This window comes from Natator depressus, chromosome 1 (genome assembly GCF_965152275.1).
Source record: "Natator depressus isolate rNatDep1 chromosome 1, rNatDep2.hap1, whole genome shotgun sequence".
In the NCBI taxonomy this organism is placed as follows: domain Eukaryota; kingdom Metazoa; phylum Chordata; order Testudines; family Cheloniidae; genus Natator; species Natator depressus.
In genome coordinates this window covers 120821365-120841631 of record NC_134234.1, presented here as the reverse complement: position 1 = coordinate 120841631, position 20267 = coordinate 120821365, and the positions used below count along the sequence as shown (strand labels likewise).

The window sequence follows — 20267 nt, the reverse complement described above, 5'->3', positions numbered from 1 at the left end:
CTACCCTGGCCCAAGCGAGTCTAATGCTGGCCCTGCTTGGAGGCCCCCCCTGAAACCTGCTCAAGGCCCTCTAGGGGGCCCCCGGACACCTGGTTGAGAACCACTGCCCTGTCTCATTTCCATCTGCCTTGAAGTATGGCTGTAATGGAGCCAAGCTACCATGAACTCCCCCTGTCTTGCAGCCACTGAGACTTCTTCCTTAACTAGGTTCCAGAGAGCAGAAGGGCTCCCCTTGTATCACATGGGAACGAGTACTTAAGTCCAGAGTTACAAAGGCATTTAGGCACTGAAAGATGCAGATAGATGACTAGTGAGATTTTTCAAAAGTGCCTAAGTCAAGTAGGAGCCCTACAATAGACAACTAACCTGCTTAGGCGCTTTTGAAAATCCCGCTAGGCAGCTCTCTGCATGTTGAGGCACTTAAATACCTTTGTGAATTTATCCGTAACTTGTTGAATGTCCTCAGCTGGATGGTGGTATCGGTGAGGGATCCAAAAGACAAGTAGTGTGCTAAGAAATCCAAGATGTCCAGTGTAATCATTTAGCATGAAAGATTATGCAAAGAATAATGTTCAATGAAAGGAATATTACTAGGCATATTAAACATTCTGCTCCAAACATGTATTAGCATTGCTAAACCATTTTAATTTTCCAACTGAATTACTAAGGTTGTTGTCAATACTTGCAGTAGTGTTGAGAATGTCCTGAGATATGAGAAGTTCATATCTTTCTGGCATATACTGCAGTGTGTCTTTTAACCAGTTGTGGTCCTTTAACTTTTTTAGGGAACAGATAATATTTTGGTTCCTTAAGTCTTATATATTCCTTTTTATATCAAGCTCCAAGTTCCATCATGGGCATATTTTCATGTTTTGAAAAATGGCAGAAAAGGTCTGTGTTTCTTCAAGTCTTTAACGTTTAATTTTATTATAATTGTGGATAAAAATATAGTAATTTACATTAAATAGACCTGAGATTGTTTGTTCTCTGTTTGAAATTCTTGAATGCTTTCTTACTGCTACTTTAAAGTTGTGAGAATCCCTTGGGGAGAGAAAAAAGAAGATCAAGTATTCTCCAGTTTTCTGATAACAAAATTGTATCCTAATATTGTGTAATAAGGGAAATATGTAATTTGCCTTTTATTTATGAAAATTTTATTTAAATTGAAAGGTTTCTAGTTAGGAGAACTAATGGTGCACTGATCAGGAATCACCTAAGCTACTTTATGCAGATGCAGAAGTATACCACAATATCTTTATGTAGCTATAGAGCAAGAGTTTACACTTTTATTGTATTCCTTTCCCAGAGGGGGAACCTACAAAAACAAAATCCTAGTTGAGAGATGAAAAATCAAGAAGTGATTGCTTTTATATACCTATCTCTTGTTCCCGTGGCATTAATAACCCTGATTACTGAGTGCATCCCAAAATGAACGAAGAGATATTTATGTCAGTCAGCAGGGCCTGGACTTGATTTAACTTTCTGTGGTGATATTGTGGGAAGATTGACATAGAAGCCCATTGGTGGTTCATTACTTTGTGTCAATAATTCTTGTCAAACCCGACATACTTACTACACTTAACACGCTGTTTTCATGATATATACCCAAAAGGTGGCATGTAATGTATCATTGGGAAACAAATAGTGCATTGATCATTAATATTTTTGCATAATGTGGGTATGGGGTGTGTACAAAGTTATGGATATATGTTAAAATTATGTTCTTAAAAGGTGTTTGACAAGCAATGCTTAAGCCCAGTCTGCCTTAAACAAAGCAAGGTGCATTTGCTTGTCTCCCCAGCCTGGTTGTAAGGCAGAAACAATGAATGTATATTTACATATTAGGTAAACAAAGCTAAGAGGCATGTCAAAGGGTTATTGTCTATAAAAATGGGGTCTGAACCTCAAATGATAAGCAATTGAATCAACTGCTTGTATACACTATTACTGCATTATAAAAGTGTATTGAGTAAGGTCTTTTATGAAGGCCTGTGACATATTGTGGATTAATAATATCATTGTGAAATATTTGTATTAACACTACATGAAGAATTATAGATACTGACTGATATTATGCTTTAAAGTCTGTGACCAAACACAGGGAGAAAGATCTTTTCTCCCAGACAGTAGGGATGGTAGCTCTACCTATGGATCTACAATGTAAATTAAGGATTATAAAATCAAAACAGTGTAAGCCTCATTTACATATGAATCAGCAGGGCGATGGGAAGTCAACAAGAAGGGAGGAACAGCAGGAAGCCTGCCTGCCCCTTGTAACAGGGTCACTGAACTTTGGGAGATACAAACAGAAGCAGAGAGCCATTTTGGTATCCATCACTTGGGGGGATTAAGGGGCCAGAGCTCTTGAAATCACAGAATGTTGGATCCTTCGACAAAGGGAGTTGAAGTTTCTGGGAACTGAGTTTAGATGAGAAACCTGCTTGTTCCTACAATCTACAAAGATTGTAACTTGCTGAAGTTAAGTTTTATTAGCATGTTTTTACTTGTGTTTGCTTGTAACCTTTTCTATCTTTATTCCTTATACTTAGTATCACTTATGCCTATACCTTTTTGTTAAACTTGTTTTACTTTTATTATAAACCAATCCAGTGCTGTGATTGAAATAAGAATTTGTCAAACCCCAGTTAAATTAATGGGCTGCAGTGAATTGCCTATTTAAAGGAGCAACAAACTTAACTTCTGTAAATGTTCAGTTAGAGGACTGGACACTGCAGGGAGACATCTTGGGAGTTGGTGTTCACTGTTTGTTACCTTCAAGGCAATGTTTGGACTGGCAGAGTCCCGAAGAGTTTGCTGGCAAGGCAGACAAGCTGGTGTGTCAAGGAGTCGTGTTTCAGTTTAACAGGAGCAAAATTCTCACTTGCTGAAGCTGAGAGGGGTGACACAGTAACTCACAATTCTGGGAACCCCAGCAGAACATCACAGAAGGCGAGGTCAGAGAATCAGAGTTTGCATTTTATTCTGATTGCTCTGAGGTTTGCAGTCATTCTGAGAACTTCTGACTTTGAAGTTGGTCCAATAAAAGATATTACCTCACTCACGTAGTCTCTCAGTTTTAGACAGCAGTTCAGAATGAATAGTTATCTAGATTTTAAAACTACAGCGTATACCATTGCTATAATGAGTTTTCACTCCAGCAATTCTTCTATTTAACAAATATCTCTTCTGATTTTGATTTATCCTTGCCTACTTTATTTAACAAAATATAGCTGAATTTAATGATTTACCATTATATCTTAAATTGATTGCTATAACATACTCTGTATCTTCAGTGCCTTCATTATTAGGTTTTTATGTTGCTAGATTAAAAGCCTTGGATGAAATACTTATCTGTTGGGTTATAGCTGAAGTCATTTTGAAGCTGCACTTTCTACATGATTCTTCATTTCTTAATAAAACTTTGGCTCTGTCAGGTTTAGATAGTTTGTTGCATTCTTTGCTTGTATTAATATGACCTTTTGATGGGACACACCACTTACCTTGTCTGGTGCCTCCTCCTGGTCACTGTGGGGATTAGCTCTCAAGGTGATGCCCCTTCCTGTGGTTGTATGCTGTCCCCTCATCTCTCACTGTGGTCTATAGCCCCTCTCTCGCTCTCTAGAACCCCAGCGTCCCCTTCATGACTCTGCCTTCCAGCCACGTCACTCAGCATACCTCCTCCTCTTCCAGGATACAGTCCTTCAATTTTCTGTTGGGCAGGCAGCCTTCCTGTTCACTACCCCACCCGTCTATGCCATGCCCTCGGTGGCTGGTAGGGGAACCTGGCCCTGCCAACTTCTCTGCGTTCCAGTCCAGGGACCCTACACAAGTTCTTGGCTTTCCTCTCCCAGCCATCACTGCTCCTTCCTTGGAATGCTTCCTATAACTCCTTGTTTCCCTCCTTGCTCTGGGTGTACCAGCTCCAAATCCTACGTCCTCTTCCCAGAGAATGACTGCCCTTTCCCAGTGGCAGCCCCTGTCTGTTGCCAGCTTCCTGGCTTTATAGGCCCCACATGTTCCTACCCAGCTGAACCAGCTTGCAATCCATTCCCTGTTCCCTGGCTCTCCCTCCAGCTGCAGTCTATGGAGTTAATAGGCCTACCTGGCCACCTTCACCCCTTCCAGTCCTGTGTGGTGGACACCCCATCACAGACCTTAGTAGTTATTTATTAAGTTAAAAAATGTTACTGCAGGAAATTATATATCCAGTGATGAAAAGAGGATAATGAATTGCACAGCAATTTCTTTTTCTCACAACAGTTGCCAAAATACCCATTTGTACTGTAATTAAAAAAATAATTAACTTGATTTTGAAGATAGTCTGAGTTAAAAGTCTCTTGATTGTGAGTATACTGGAATTATTCTGATAGATTTCAAAGAAGATCTAATTTTCTCTGAAACCAAAATAGATCATTGGGAGTTTAGTTGAGTGAATGGTGGCAATTTGTTTTGGAAACTTCTCTGATTCTGAAGTTGATAAAGTAGTAGTAATGATGTTAGGAAAGTGATAATTAGCAAAAGAAGTAGTCAAAATGTATTAGTAATAATAAAGCTTCTATTAGGGTAGTGTCCAGAGTCTCTAACAGAAGTGGAAGCCCTACTGGATTAGGTGCTGTACATACATATCCTACGTCACTTTCCAAAACAGCATATAATCTAAATAAGCAAGCGATAAAGAAGCAATTATTATTCCCACCTGTAAACAATGGAAAAATGAAGATTATGGTCCAGCTTTTCAGAGGGATTTAGGCATTCTTCTCCTATTGACTTCAGTGGGAGTTAGCCATCGAAATAACTTGCCTGAGGTCATATAGAAAGTTTGTGGCAGAACTGGGAACTGAACCAACATCTTTCGATTTGATGTTCAGTGTCTTAACCACAAGACTGCTCTTTCTCTAACAAAATGTATAGTTAGGATAAATGTATGCTAATTAATAACCAATCTTGACTGAGATTTTTTAATGGGTCACTGAAGTGGTCATTATACTGAATTCCTGTTTCAGAGACATTAACATCTTGCCTTGTGGTTTAAGTATAATTAGTCCATTTTAGTTCACTGTATATCTCTCAGCTATGTTTGAATGTTATGTAAAATACAGAACTGTGTTTAATTTCCTCCCTTTTTACTCCTATACTTGTAGCAAACTTTGTTGTCTATTATAGGCGTCTTAAACTTTGTTCTTTCATGTAAAATGCCATAGCAGGCTGGCAGTGTTTTACTGAAACCCCTCACCCAGCTGGCAATTGTGGATCTTGCTGGGGAAAACCCCCACATTCTAATGATATTGTTCATTGTAGGAAAAAAAAAATCCTGACCATCTGTACTGCTGGATGCTAGGTTCTGCTTAAATTGAAAACATAATCTAGCAAGATACAGGCTTTGTTCATGATAGTTTCTCTCACCAATCTTCTTCCCAGCCATGAATGACTTTCAGTCAGAACCTTCCACAGAAGCACAAGCTGCTGTTTTCTCTTGTCTTCCTAAGTGAAAGATCTTTGCCTAAGCAGGTTTCTCACCTATATTCAGTTCCCACCTGGAGGCATGGATCAGCGTTTATGAGCTTCCCTTGACATGCCTGGTTTAAACACACTTCAGTCAGAATTCTAGCATATATCCATAACTCTTAATACCCACCATAGACTTACATCATGCAAGAATGTTAATGATCAGTAAATGATTAGTTTCAAATGATACCTCACAAGGCATGTTTTGTACAAAGATTATTACAATAATGTGTAGGATGTGAATATACGGATGCTCAGGGTTGCAGGAGTTCAATGGGGCTAATCATGTGAATAAAGATAAGCATAATCATAAATGGTTGCAAGATAAAGACCTTAAACTTATTTGGTATTGTTGGGAAGCTTGGTCTGGTACTTAGAATACCTTGGTGGGAACCAGGAACTACTGAGTTTTAATCCCAGCTGACACTGATTCCCTCTGAGACCTTGAGCAGCACTTCTTTGCCTCAGTTTCCTCATCTGTAAAATGGGGATAATGCTTATTTATCTACTTCACAAGGACAAATTAGTTAATAATTGTAAAGCACATCTAAGAACTAAGCCCTATAAAAGTTGTAAGTGTTATGTGAAGCTATAAAAATCAATGGTGCTGTTTTTTTTCTTGTTCAATGAATATATTGATAAAATTACCGTTGCTCTAAAATCTTAGCTAGGAAAAATATATTTAGTGAAAAAAGTTAGACTGCAATACTATGAGGAGAAAATTGTACACCTAGGAATATGATTTGCACTTTATTAGCCACAGCCCATCACTGCTGACTGTCTTGACTGTCTTTCACCAAGAGAAGTTGGTCCAGTGAAAGATATTACCTGATCCACCTAGGCTTCTAGAAGTGTAGTGCACTTGCAGGTTAAAAATTATCATAAATTGACAATTATCATCTCATCATGGATGGTCATGCTTTCCTGAGTGTATTCAATTAACAGACCTGGTCACTTAGGATTTTGAGAATTAATTACATTGAGTTTGCAAGACGATGTTCTTTGATATTGCTATTGTTAGTGGAGGAGTGAATGGTATGCTGAAAGAGGGAATCGTTCTGAATGTGAGTAACAGGATCTCAGGAAGAGAACACACATTTGCATTTTTTTAAAACTAAATACAACTTTTTTAAAATGTGGGGTGAAATCCTGGCCCCACTGACGTCAATGACAAACCTCAGTGGGACCAGGATTTCACTTGTAAATATTTCTTGTTTTTCAGTGTTCAATGTGTTGAATGAAGGGAGGATTTAAAGTAAATGAAGGAGCTAGCACAGATTGGCCCTATGGACCCCATATGTTTGATGAATCATCTACTTGAGACTAGAACTGGATGGAAACTATATTTTTCAGTGGAAATTTTCTAAAAATTAAAAACATTTGGCCAATCTTCCTCATTAATCACCTCCGAAATACTACTGCAGTGCCTCATGGGAGTTGCATGCCTCTCATTCTCCTCTATGGGCTGGGCTGTCTGACTGTGCTACATCTCATCTGATGCACCACAGTCTCCTCTCCTACTGAACCACTGCAATGCATCATGGGAGTCCCTGCCCACAGTGCACAATGTAGTAACTCCCATGAGGCATGATGCTGGCATTTTTTAATTGAATTTTTTTAGTTTTGGGGTGTTTGTTTTTTCAACTTAAAAGCAGTTTGAGTGCTTAGTTTAAAATAGTTTAAATGAATCAAAAACCCTATTTGGTGGAAAATATTCAACCTTTCCTACTTGAGGCAAGTAATAATGAGCTAGTGGATTCTGTAGATGGCGAGAAGAAAAAGATAAACCCACACTACTCAACTGTCCCTCATTCTAAATGACCACACTAATTTAAATCCCCAAATTAACTAAAGTCCACAGACGTTTATTGTTGAAACTAACCCTAAGCGGATAGAGTCCTACAATTAGACCTTAGTTTCAAGTACCTTTTAATTGGACCACCTTAATACCCGACCAATTCCAAAACCGACTCTCCCTCCTACCAGAGGTTCAGAAAATCTCTGAATTGCAAGGTCAAATCCATGTGTTTCAAAATATATATCAAATTAAAAATATATGCTTTCCATACAGTTTATAGAGTGTCTACTTTATGTACTAATTATGATGTATTGTGTTATGTAACTAAGGTTGCAAAACAACCTCATCATATTATTACAATGGGGATGTTAATGCTTTTATTGCTTTTGTGTAGATTAGAAATATGTTGTTGCTGTAAAAAAAAGTAATAACAAAAATACCTTTCACTTCCATTCTAACCATGCATTATCATTACATCCAACCAAAGCTTATGGGGCTAATCCATTTGATTTGGAGTCAGAAATACAAGGTTTGATAAAAATGGAGGTTTAAGAAGGATAGTTGTTCTGGAAGCACAAAAGGGGGGATCGTGGAAGTGTGAACGGGAAAAGAGGATTTGTGTGTAGTTATTTTAGTTTGGTTAAGAGACAGAGCAAGAAACAGGCCAACCTTAACCCTAATAATGCGAGATTTGTAGAAGCGGGGTTTGTGCGAGGCGGATGGGAAGACTATAAGGGACCTTGCTTTAAGATAAGAATGGAATGCAATGTTGACTAAGATAATGGGAAGAAAAATGTATAAACAGGACACAGCTATATGTAACGAAAGGGTATAACTATTACTTTATATTGTTTGTACTTTGAAGATTTGCCTAAGGACAGACACTCTGTCCAATTGCTGTCTTCCCTGCAATTGCATGAATAAATTGCCTCTGACTTGTTGCTGACAAACTCAGCGTGAAGACTGTTTTCTTCCACAATTTGGAATGGAGGTTATTTAGAGAGTTAAGGGCAGGTTTCAGAGTAACAGCCGTGTTAGTCTGTATTCGCAAAAAGAAAAGGAGTACTTGTGGCACCTTAGAGACTAACCAATTTATTTGAGCATAAGCTTTCGTGAGCTACATCCGATGAAGTGAGCTGTAGCTCACGAAAGTTTATGCTCAAATAAATTGGTTAGTCTCTAAGGTGCCACAAGTACTCCTTTTCTTTTTTCTAGAGAGTTAATTACATTAAAGGAATAAATTCTACAATATTTTCATTTTCCTGCACAAGTGACTTTTATGTCTCTTATTTTGAAACTTTGTTGCACATTACAATGGGTATTTTGCACACAGCACTTCACACACAGAATAGTAACATATAGTATAAGTCACATTATCTTGCTGAGGAAAGATGAGAAAGGAAAACATGTTTTTGACTTAAGATTTCTGCTCTTCAATTCTGTTTGGTACATCAGTATGATGATGATAGGTGTCTTATAAAAAGCAAAGACAGAATTTCCCGCAATGAAAAAGCTACTAGGGAACAACTTTTTACTTTGGCCGAAGGAAATTTGATAAAAGATTTAACCATTTTCCAGTAACAATGACCATAGTAGGAAGACTGGCCCCTGGGGGGCTGAATGGATGTGATTGAACAGGGTGTTGCAACTGAGACTATCAAAAAGCAAAATGGTAAACTGCATTATCATGCTCCACAGGTGTCTGCCCCTGCAAAAGACAATAAAATACTCTCTCACTGAGCAGAGGTGCTGGAAGACCAGGCACAAAGCCATGATAATTGGGTGTGAGGATACATGAATAAGAAGAGGGAGACATAGGTCTACCTTGGTGTGAGTGGGCTCCAGTAATCAAGGAGAAGGGAAAAGATAAGTTGTAAAAATAATTGTTTTGGGGCCCCAATAGGGAAGGACAAGGAAAGAGATAAGCTGTATAAAAACAGGTGCAAGAAATAATAGTGTCAGCAGCAATGGCTAAGAATATGTTGAAGGAGGATAAGCAGACTCGGAGGAAATTAAGAAAATATGCTGTGTATGTGTGGCATGAGAACAAAGCATGCTATGTACAGGGATTGCTCCTGAAAATAACCTGACCACTCACAAAGTGTATGATATACTGTAGGATGGAAGATGCATGCATCAATATTGGATCAAACTTGTACAGAAAGTAATTAACACTTGGACTCTTTGGATTTGTGATATGCCCTGTACCTAGCCCCTACCCGTGAGTCTGATCAGTGCTGTCTAGTCTTTGTGTTTGCCAATCAAGAAACCTGAGTGGTGAGTTCTGGGGAATCAAGAGGTTGAGGTCTCAAGAGAAATCCCAACGTGATAGAACCTTCTTGGCATCTCTCATACATCGTGTACTTAAATTCAATGTAAAAGATTATCTCATTTAGATTGAGACCGCATCTAGGATCACTTAAAGTTTTCCCTTCACCGTACAGGGATCACAAAGCAACATTTTTAGAGACAAAATCAGAGTGATGAAAGAAAACGAAGAAGCCTACAAGGAAATGAGACTCCACTTTTTTTTTTTTTTTTTTTTTTAGATATTTGCATTGAAATGGGAGCAGATCAAAGTGCAATAGGGAGCTTTTAGTGCACGGTAGCAGGGTTCATACAGATAGTGCACAGCAGGCTAGTGAGGGGGAAGATTTACACCCAGGTTGCCATTTACTAACAGTTCATATAGGCAAGCCCTTAAATTGTAAACTCTGGGGAAAGATAATCATTTATGCATCTGCAAAACACATATATGGAGCTATTCAAAATGTAAGTCAATTGCTGTATGTGGCTCTTTGTTTGCATCAGTTATGTAAAATTATAATGTTTCATCAAGTGTGAATCCTTGTTAAGCCTATAGCTGCATGATTTATAATCTCATAACTGCGAATAATTGGTCACAAAGGTAGGGGGCTTAAATAGATATGCTACTGTTACTAAATAATATGAGCAAAGTAATCACAACAACAACAAATAGAACTAATGTTACCCTCTCCTTCAGTATATAAGGAAATATTTATTTTCAGGACATTCTGAAGGATAACTCTTAGTAAATGAAATAAATGCTTATTCATAATTTAGCAATAAATAATTATAAATAAGCAGCACAAAGAGATTCACATGCCTCTCTCTTCCCACACTAAAGTTCTCTGGCTATATGAGTGATCTGGAATTGGGCAGCAATGAACCCTTGGCAATTTGCTTAAATGGGCAACTTGGGAAAAAAATTCCTTCTAAGTGGTATTAGATATTATCTGTGTATCTAAGGATTCTGCTCATACTTTCTTAGGATTCTTCTAGGAAATACAAGGTTCTTTCCTAATGCAAACATTCTACCACTCTAGCTGAGCAGAAGCATACAGTTTTCCACCTTGATGTCTGGCTCCAAGACCTTGTGTCTCCTGGGGGGGAAAAAACACAACTGTGTTAGAAAACATGACAAGGCCACATTTTGACGAACACCAGATTAAATATTATTTTGGCCTGAGTGTGGACAAGGATGTTGTGTTTAGAAATGTGTTAGGTGGCTTACTTTGAACCCTAGGATTCCCAACTGCCTCAGTGCCTATGGAACAAGCATCTCGGAAGTCTGGCATCCTGGGAAGTGGTTTAATGTCATTACACAATGTTCTCAAACGCAATGCTAAAATTCCACCACACTGGATAATTAAAATATTTATTTTATATAATTAACAATGTTTTAATATGAAAATAAAATAAGTGAAAAGAATCCCAACAAATCATGGAGCTAGCATTGTTTTTGCTAATTCTTGTACAACTTCATGCTTTTCATTACGCTCCATTCACCTTCCTTGATTTATATTTGTCCATTCTCCTTGTCCAGGAGTGTTTACCTTCATATATTTCTATAAAGTGGCTAGCACTCTGTTAGCACTACCATAGGATACAGTTAATTTTGTATAGGTTAAAAACAGATGGATAAACTGTTTGATTTTAGACCCAGAGTTTGTCCTTGGATATGTATGCCCGGTTCTTTCGTCAGTCAATGGGAACCACTCGTTAGTATTGGAGGGAACAATTTGTTCTTTGGAAACCGAATCTGGGGTTTATTTAATTAAATTTTTTTAAATGTTTTTCCTCTTTATTTACCATTATTTTTTTCTCCACACCAAAGCAAAACTTCAGTAATAGTTTTGAAGATCACTAGCTCTGTGCTGCTTCCATTTTAGTGGTTTTTAACTTTGGAGTGCAAGACACACAGTGTGTATTTCCATTTTTTGTTTTGTTTTGGTGGTCTGATTTAATATGCATTTTATATCACTTTTTAAGCTAAACAATCCTATTTCTTCTTAGAACTGAAACACGAGATCCATGTTTGGAGACTGACAGCACAACGCATCAATCCTGCCAGCAGAGAAGAAACTGCTGTGAAATGCCTCTTAATGCAGAAAGTTCTGACTCTGGAGATCTTGCTGAGGAAAAAACTCAAAACGTTCCATAGGTATAGTCTGCACAAACTCATCACTTTAATTTAGTTTTGTCAAGGCACAGATTTTTGGGGGACTTGTGAAATCCACAGTCTGGTGGAATGGAGGACAATTTATTGGGGATGGCAATTTATGGAACTTTGCTGTTTTTAGCATGGGGCTGCAGGTTTTGTTGTATCAATGCTTTGCTAGCTGTGTGTAAGATTTGGAGTGAAATCTAGCCCCACTGAAGTCAATGATACTGAGGCCAGGATTTTACTTTAGTAATCTTACGCACAGCTCAGAGAGTGAAGATCAATGTGTTCTCCATTGGGACCAGACCTGGATTCCATGCCACCTTCTGAGCGTCATGTGGGAATTGGAGAAGAGGTGCTGCCCCTTCTACCCAGCACCCTTCCCAATGATGATTAAAGACCAAGTAAGTAGCTAAAAGGTGTTCGATAAATGTAAGGAGACAGAATTGGCTTTTCGAGGCTGCAAAATATATGGTAACATGCCCCTGAACTTCAGGGTCTAGAAACATCAGGTAGTTTTCATTTGACAGCATAAAAAGTAAGTTTGTGACCCTTTTCCATTCAACAGTGTCCTTCAGAACATACAGTGTGGCATGCTGCTAAATAATTTTTAAAAATAAAATATTAAAGTGCTCTTCAATGAGGATGAGACTTTGGAAGACATCCCACTCATGTATAAAATTATTTATTATTAACGTTTTAAGAAAGCGCTATCAATTTAAATATGACCCACAATTTAAATGTTGTGCTGAGGGTGGGAAAAGCTTTAATAAAACCTAAGTCCAACAAAATGTTAATCCAATTTTTTTTTAATTCCAATGAAAATCACTGCTAGTCATTTAAAAGTTGCTCTTTAGAATTTGAAACCTAAGTAGTACAGCACAAACAACCTGATAGTGAAATTGACTCTAAACAAAAGTGAAACTGACTTTATTAATTTTCATTGTCCAAGCTGAGTGCAGTGTAGATAATTAAATAAAGGGCATGAAAAGGGAAATGTAAATTGAATTTTAAAAATTCTTTCAGTAACCTATTTTTGTTTACATCATATGATGTTTATGCTGACATTGTACATATTGAATAGTCTGGCAGGTTCATGTTAAATGATCAAAATCAGGCAATTTTTTAAAAAAAGGAAATAAAATATTATAAGAAATTATGATTTACCAAAGAGAGCACTTCTGAAGTGTGCATATAAACTACCTCGTTGATGCTGGAAGTCAGGATTCCTTCACCATAATGCAGCAATATGTAATCCATTACTGTTAATGGCACAGCTCCTGAACTCCAGGGCATGCTAGAAGAGCTGACTATACTGATAACTCAATGAAGTAATCCAGATTTTAAAAACTTCATTATAAAATGCAAATGATATATCTCTATCAAAGTAAGTGTGTGTGTGTGTGTGTGTGTGTGTGTGTGTGTGTGTGTGTGTGTTGATGCTATCACATGACCATTGTTTTATCTCAAAATGGTGCATGTCAACTTCCAGAACTGGTGCAGGAACTAACTACAGTCTTTGGCCTCAGTCCTGCAGTGAAGTTTGCTAATTCAAACCTAAAATGGTGCAGGGTTCCTTTGAAATCAGTGGGACTTTTCATAAGCATAAGGTCTATGTGCTAATGGATTGCATTGCAGGACTGGGTTTTTAAGATGAAATCCTTGTCCCCATTGAAGTTAATGGGAGTTTTGCTATTGGTTGTAATAAGGCCATGGTTTCATACTTAGAGTGCATTGCTTATATAAGTAAGAGGATGGTCTAAATGTGAGAGGAGCTAGTTGTAATAAAGAGGACCTATTCTGATACTATATTAAGATTGTGGCAGAACTCTAATTTCATAACTAAAGGGCATGGGTCCTTTTCTTTCAGACAAATTTCACAAGAAGATAAAAACTGGGAAACAAATATTCAGGAGCTCCAAAAAAAGGTAAATAAATGGCAGTTATACTAAGTTTCAGAAGAACTGAAGTATATCCTAGCAGAAAAAGCAGGAACCAATTCAGTGCACCTATCAAATACTCTCCATGCAGGGAAGAAAAGCTGGTGGGCTGGCTTCTGAATGGGACAGCGTTAAGGTAGCACATTCAGATGTTAAGGTTTCTTTTAAGTTTAACCTTAAGTTTGAATTTCCAGTTTCTTATTTTTTTTGTTTTAACTATAATGTACTGTGTGTGTGTGTGTGTGTGTGTGTGTGTGTGTGTGTATATATACATACACACACACTGCCCCCTCTCCCCCCCGCCAACTGCCCGATATGTTCCTGCAACCTTAAATTTACGTAATGATGGTTTTTGGTCACACTTTATACTGTTATAAAGTGTTAATACATGATTAATTGATGATTTAATAAATTGCTAATCCATTGTTATAGATTCCAACAGTTCAACAGGTTTCTTATATCATGGCTTGTAGCTATAGAGAACATCTTCTACTGATATCCTTATTACCATCTATAATATAATATTTATGTCATTAACATATTTATATTCATATTTTTTTTTGGTGCTGCGATAGCACCTAAGAACACCAATCAGGGACCAGGGCCAGCAGCACTATGCGCAGTACAAACACAGCTCCTGTTTCAAAGAGCTACAGTCTAATCAACCTCTTATTAAAAGAACCTTGTATAAAGTATGATCAGATTTTTAAATAGTCTTAACCGGGTGTGTGTGTGTGAAGAAAATGGTGACTAGAGAGGGGAATACCAGGACAGAGAGTGGGAGAAGGTGGGGATTATACAGAGGAATCGGGGGGGGGGGCAGAATCTAGGTGGAGCAAGTGAGACTAGAAAGAGGAACCAGAAGACAATAGAGAAGACTGGCACTAAAAAAGGAAACTAGAGAGGAATGGGGGAGAAGATGGGGACTGGTGATAAGAATATGGATCTTGGGGAAAAAGAGGGGCCAGGAAAGGAGAGTGCAGGAATTCGGTAGAAAGTGGAGACTAGAATGATGAATAAAGGGCAAGAGTAGAACCTGTGGATTAGGTTCTAAGATTTTGGAGCAGAATTCAAAGGCAAGCGGTTAATTTATTTCTGTGCCATGGAATCACAGACTGCATTGAGCCCTGATTATAATGGAAATTGCATTTCAGTGTTACTGTTCCCATTACAATAAAGTTAAAACGGGTAGCTGAACAAATATGAACATTTTGAGCAGTCATGATCTGCACATTCCTGCTATTCACATTTGTGTCAAGGGCCTTAAATCTACAGTTGCCTCTGCTAAATTGTAATCACTTACCTAACATACAGTATGATGATTAAAATGTTTAAAAATTGCCTTCCTTTATTATCAATTACATACGAAACAAATTTAGAAGTTGTAGCTAATGTCAAAAGATTTTTGTTGTCTAAAATAGCATTGTTTCTCCAGAATTTTCTTTTTTTCCCCCAAGAGAATCTTTTTCCTAACTTAAGATTTTTACTTTTCTCTTCCTGTATCACCTTCCTTTACAGTAAGAGATTTATGCCTTACAAATGCATGTTTGATTGAAAGTGTGTATAGTATAATAAATAGTTTCTTCTGTAACATAGTTGCTGACTGTTTTTCCTACCTACAGCACAGAATAACAGACAAAATACTTCTCATCAAATGCCTGACTGTGTTGGGATTTGTTATCCTGATGTTCTTTCTCAATTCATTTGTTCCAGGCATTCATCTAGATCTTGGTGAGTCTGATTTCTCTGCTTTATCATACTGATAGACTTAGTAACGAAAAGGAGACATTTGAGTTTGGATCTCTTCATAAGGTCCTTTTCTTCTATACTATACATATCTCTCTCACACAGTCCCATGACACTGATCAGACCAGAAGTTTCCCAGATTAGGTTCTCAAAACCCAGGCATGTCCCAATTAAATCAGTAGTGACAGGTATGCTGGTGACTTCCATTTTCTGACCCGCCTTCCTTTTACCAGAGAGGAGATCCATATCAAAGGGGTCAAAGGTGGGTTGGGTTCCCTTGGTGCCTGTGTGCATGCCTCTGAACCTGCCAAGAGCTGAGGTACTATGTATGACAAAAACCAAACATGAGAGAAAAAATCATTCCTGCAGGAAAATTAAAATGTTCTGGGAGCCATTCCTTCAGTATAAATATCTCTTTGTATATCTTCAGTTCTCTGATTCTTCATTATCAATGTCAATGATTTTCATCAATGAGACATCAAATTTGTGTGGAATGTGGGGACTAAAATGGGTAATGTCCCTCGAATAAGAAGTACCTCTGAGAGGTACCTGTGTATTTAACAGGTTTCAGAGTAGCAGCCGTGTTAGTCTATATCCGCAAAAAGAAAAGGAGTACTTGTGGCACCTTCGAGACTAATAAATTTATTTGAGCATAAGCTTTCGTGAGCTACAGCTCACTTCATTGGATTTAACAGTTTATAATTGAGCAAAAGCTAAATGGAATTTGATGGTTCAAAGAAAAGGTATTTTCCTGGTCCGATTTTCAAAGGCCTGCTGCAAACAATGGAGCTGTGAGAGCTTCTCATAGACAAGGTCACAAGAATCCTTTGTACTGGAAAGTGTTAGGCAACATACATATAGAGTTTGCTGCCTGCTCCCCTTATAATTACCCACCACCAGCAAACCAGATAACTCAGAAGATTAAATCCCCTCCCTCTCCATTATTTCCCCCTCTCTCACATTTTTCTGTCCCCAAACTCCCCATTTTTATCTGCCGGGGTGGTAAGATAAGGTTTACAGCATGACTTGAAGGTTTTCAGATTCGGCCTATTTCAGACTAAGGCTATGTTTCATTGTTAAAACTTTTGTTGTTCAGGAGTGTGAAAAAACACCCCGAACGAAAAAAGTTTTAATGACGAAAAGCCCTTTGTTGGCAGGAGATGCTCTCCCAGTGATGAAGCTACCAACCCTCATTGGGGGTGGTTTTATTTGGTTGCCTGGAGAGTTCTCTTCCTGTGACAAAGAGTGGCTACACTGTGTACATTACAACGGCGCAACTGTAGCAGCCCAGCTGCACCATTGTAAGGTGCAGAGTGTAGACATAGCCTAAGGCAATGGAAGCTGTGGGAGAGTGAATTCCAAAGTTGTGAGGGCTTCACAAAGAACACTTGCTCAGAAGCCCTTTCTCATGTATACCAGTGGAGCTTCAGCTCAAGCACCTCTGCTGACCTCACCTGTGGAAGTATGGCACACAGAGAGAGGTAAAGCAAACATTTTAAACTTCACCTGGAAACCAACAGGGAGGCGCTGTGGCATATACTCCTGTCAAGATACTCTTACAAAGCCGTAGTTAGTTTAAATTCCTGCTTAGTTAAGGTATAGTCCCATGCAGAGTACCTGACAGTAGTCTTAGTGAGGCAGAAAACAGGCACTCGAGGTGGGCAGCTGAATGAAGAGAACATGAAGTGAAGTCAGACAGACCTCTTAAAAAGCACCCTTCTCTATTCCCACAAGCTAGGGAGTCTTTTCAAATCGGAGGCAGGGGTTTGGCAGTTTCCACATTGCTTCTCTTCTCCAGTCTCTGCTGGCATCTCTCAGATACCCCAACCACTTCTTCTCTAGAGCCTCATAGGGTCAGTCAGAGACAGGAAGGGAAAGGGACAGCCTTTACAGCTCAGAGCCTCTTTGATTTTTCAGCCCCTGTGCTGCAGAGGGAGTGGTCTCAGCAGTCCTGTGGAGCTGGAACTGTTGTGCTTCCTCAAAGGGACTCATGATACAGCGTCATACCCCACTGAGAGGTCACATAAGCTGGGGGAGGGGGTAATTCTGAGTTTGAGGAGACATACCAGTGCTTGCTCCCCACCCACATGGGCAGGACTTCCCCAGATCCTGCAGCAGGGAGGGGACCTCAAACCATCCCAATAGGCACCCCCCGCCAGTCCCTGAATTGACTCACATGAGGAGAGATAGGGAGGTGGTGTCCAACCCCTGTAGATGGGCTGGGGACCCACCAGACCCTGGCACACATGCATAGGAGGCAGTGAGAGGGGCTCAGAAACTGGTGGTGGGGAAGCCCCCCCACCATACCCTAGATCACATGAAGGGGAGAGAGGGCTGCTCAGATCCCCCTAGAGGGGCAAGGGCCCCCCCGATATGGGCACATGGGAGGAAAGAATGTGGGTCTCACTGATGTCTTGGCCCCTATTCTTCCCCACTCCCCCTAACACTCACCCCCACATCCACCTTCCAAGTGTCCCACCCCTCCAGTCCCCCTAGCTCCCACAGCTTCCTCACTTGAACTCCCAACCTCTCTCCCATCCCATCCCATGCATCCTGCTTTATCCTCACCCATAACCTCCTCTTTTTACTTCAGCCCCCAACCCTTCACCTCCTTTTCCCCCACTCCTCTGCCCCTTAGTGCCCCTTCCAGGAAGCATTCACATGTCTAATTTTTTTCTGAAAAATATTTTGGTTACATTCCCATCAAAATAGAATTCTTCCATTGACCTAGCTACCGCCTCTCGAGGAAGTATGTTACCTACAGTGATGGGAGAACCCCTCTCATCAGTAATGACTACTGTGAAGCACTGCTACAGTGCTGCAGATGTCCCTCTGTAGCAGTTTTAGTATAGACATAGCCTCAGTCCAAAATGTCTTTTGTCTTAGGTGGGGGCTTGTAATTAACTTATCTTTAGGCCATGTCTACACTACAAAATTATGTTGCCTTACGTCAGCATACAGCCACTGTAGTTATTAAATCACTTGTGTGTGTGCACGCTTGGCAACTTGTGTTGGCAGTGCACATCCTCACCAGGAGCATTTGTATTGACTGAATCGTTGGTGTGGTGCATTGTGGGACAGCTCCTGAAAGACAGTAACAGTTGGAGGCAATGCAGTGTCTACGCTGACACTACGTTGACCTCCCACTAGGGGAGGTGATGTTACTAAAGGGGTGTAGAGAGTCACTTATATCAGCAGGAGTCAATTTAAGTGAAGATACTTCTACAGCTAGGTTGACAGAAGGTAGCTTACGTCAGCCTAACTGTATAGTGTGCACCAAGCCTTAGGTATGTTAATTGAAGGATAAGTGACTCTCTGTACTTTGGGGGAACACCCAGCCCCCCCATGTTCATCCTTGTAAAATGATTGTGTAGTATCCAATGCAAAGTTGGTCATGTCGTGTGTCTTTGGAAGGCTCATGATGCACTGAGCATTGTCGTTATAGTGATGTTATAGTAATTGTTGTTACAGTAATGTTATAGGTTATAATTTCATGTATATAGTTAGGAGGCTGAAAATGTATCCTCATGACTTAAAATAAGCCCAGGCAAAAACTCTCCAAGAGCAGAGAGGCAGTTCACACCTCATCAGGGCATGTATGGGACAAACCCAGCCCAGCCTCACAGGAAAAATGATGCTGGCTTAGGCAGCAGCAAAAGGATCTGTTGGATTCTCGAGTGAGTCACCCCCCTGCCTTTGGTCAGTTTGGGACTGTGATGAGGTAATGTTGACCTGACTCTGAAGCGGAGGGGGCAAAGCCAAGAGGGAAGAAAACATGATAAAAGGGAGAGCCATGGTCTTTCTCTCTCTTCCACCTACATCTACAGACACCACACCAAGCGATTGAAGCGCTGATCAAAGGGGAGAGCCTGGCTGAAGGGCAACCAGCCAGCCTGTGGTGTGAAGCATCTAAGTTTGTAAGGACATTGAAAGTGTTCAGATCAGCTTAGAATGCATTTTGCTTTTATTTCATTTGACCAAATCTGACTTGCTATGCTTTGACTTATAATCACTTACATTTTATCTTTGTAGTTAATAAATCTGTTTGTTTATTCTACCTGAAGCAGTGTGTTTGGTTTGAAACATGTCAGAGTCTCCCCTTTGGACCACAAGCCTGGTACATATATAAATTTCTTTGTTAAATTGATGAACTCGTATAAGCTTGCAGCATCCAGTGGGCATAACTGGACACTGCAAGACGGAGGTTCCTAGGGTTGTGTCTGGGACCGGAGATATTGGCTAGTGTCATTTGGTTGCACAATCCAAAGAGCAGCTTGTATAATAGAGGCTGTGCATGAACAGCCCAGGAGTGGCGGTTCTCACAGCAGAGCAGGGTAAGGCTGGCTCTCAAAGTCAAGGATTGGAGTGACCTAGCGGATCACTGGTCCAGATAACACTAGAGGGGAACGTCACAGTAAGTTCACAGCCAACAATCTCAGTGAGGTCTGTTATTCATTCACTCATTAGTACCTCTCTGTTTAACAGAACGAGGCAGCAGAAGGAAAAAAAATGTGTGTGTGTGTGTGTGGGGGGGAGGCGGCATGTAACTTGGACCTCAAATGACCCCAAATTTGGATCACTTACACTACCTGTCCCCATGTGGTGCACCAAATTTCAAAGCAATCTGAGTAACTCTTTGGATTTTGGAACACTTACAGGTGTTAAGCTTTAAAGCATATAAGATGGCAGGAATGGAAACCCTCTAGCTGTTTTTTTGTATTGGTGCATGGACTGTAAAAATGTACATTTTTGTAAATACCGGTCTCCATTTGGGTCCTGTGAAGATTTAGTGGTGCCTTGCACTCCCTTTGTT

The 20267-nt window shown here is 39.7% G+C and overlaps 1 protein-coding gene across 3 annotated transcripts in view; it reads left to right on the top strand.

The window, feature by feature from the left end:
- The window catches only part of OCA2 (OCA2 melanosomal transmembrane protein), a 336400-nt gene that overhangs the window by 196452 nt on the left and 119681 nt on the right, over nt 1-20267 (top strand). For all 3 annotated transcript variants that reach the window (XM_074965665.1, XM_074965648.1, XM_074965656.1), the window contains 3 exons: nt 11621-11768; nt 13639-13696; nt 15331-15439. In XM_074965665.1, coding sequence (XP_074821766.1) covers nt 11621-11768; nt 13639-13696; nt 15331-15439 — 315 coding nt within the window. The remainder of the gene's footprint in view (nt 1-11620; nt 11769-13638; nt 13697-15330; nt 15440-20267) is intronic.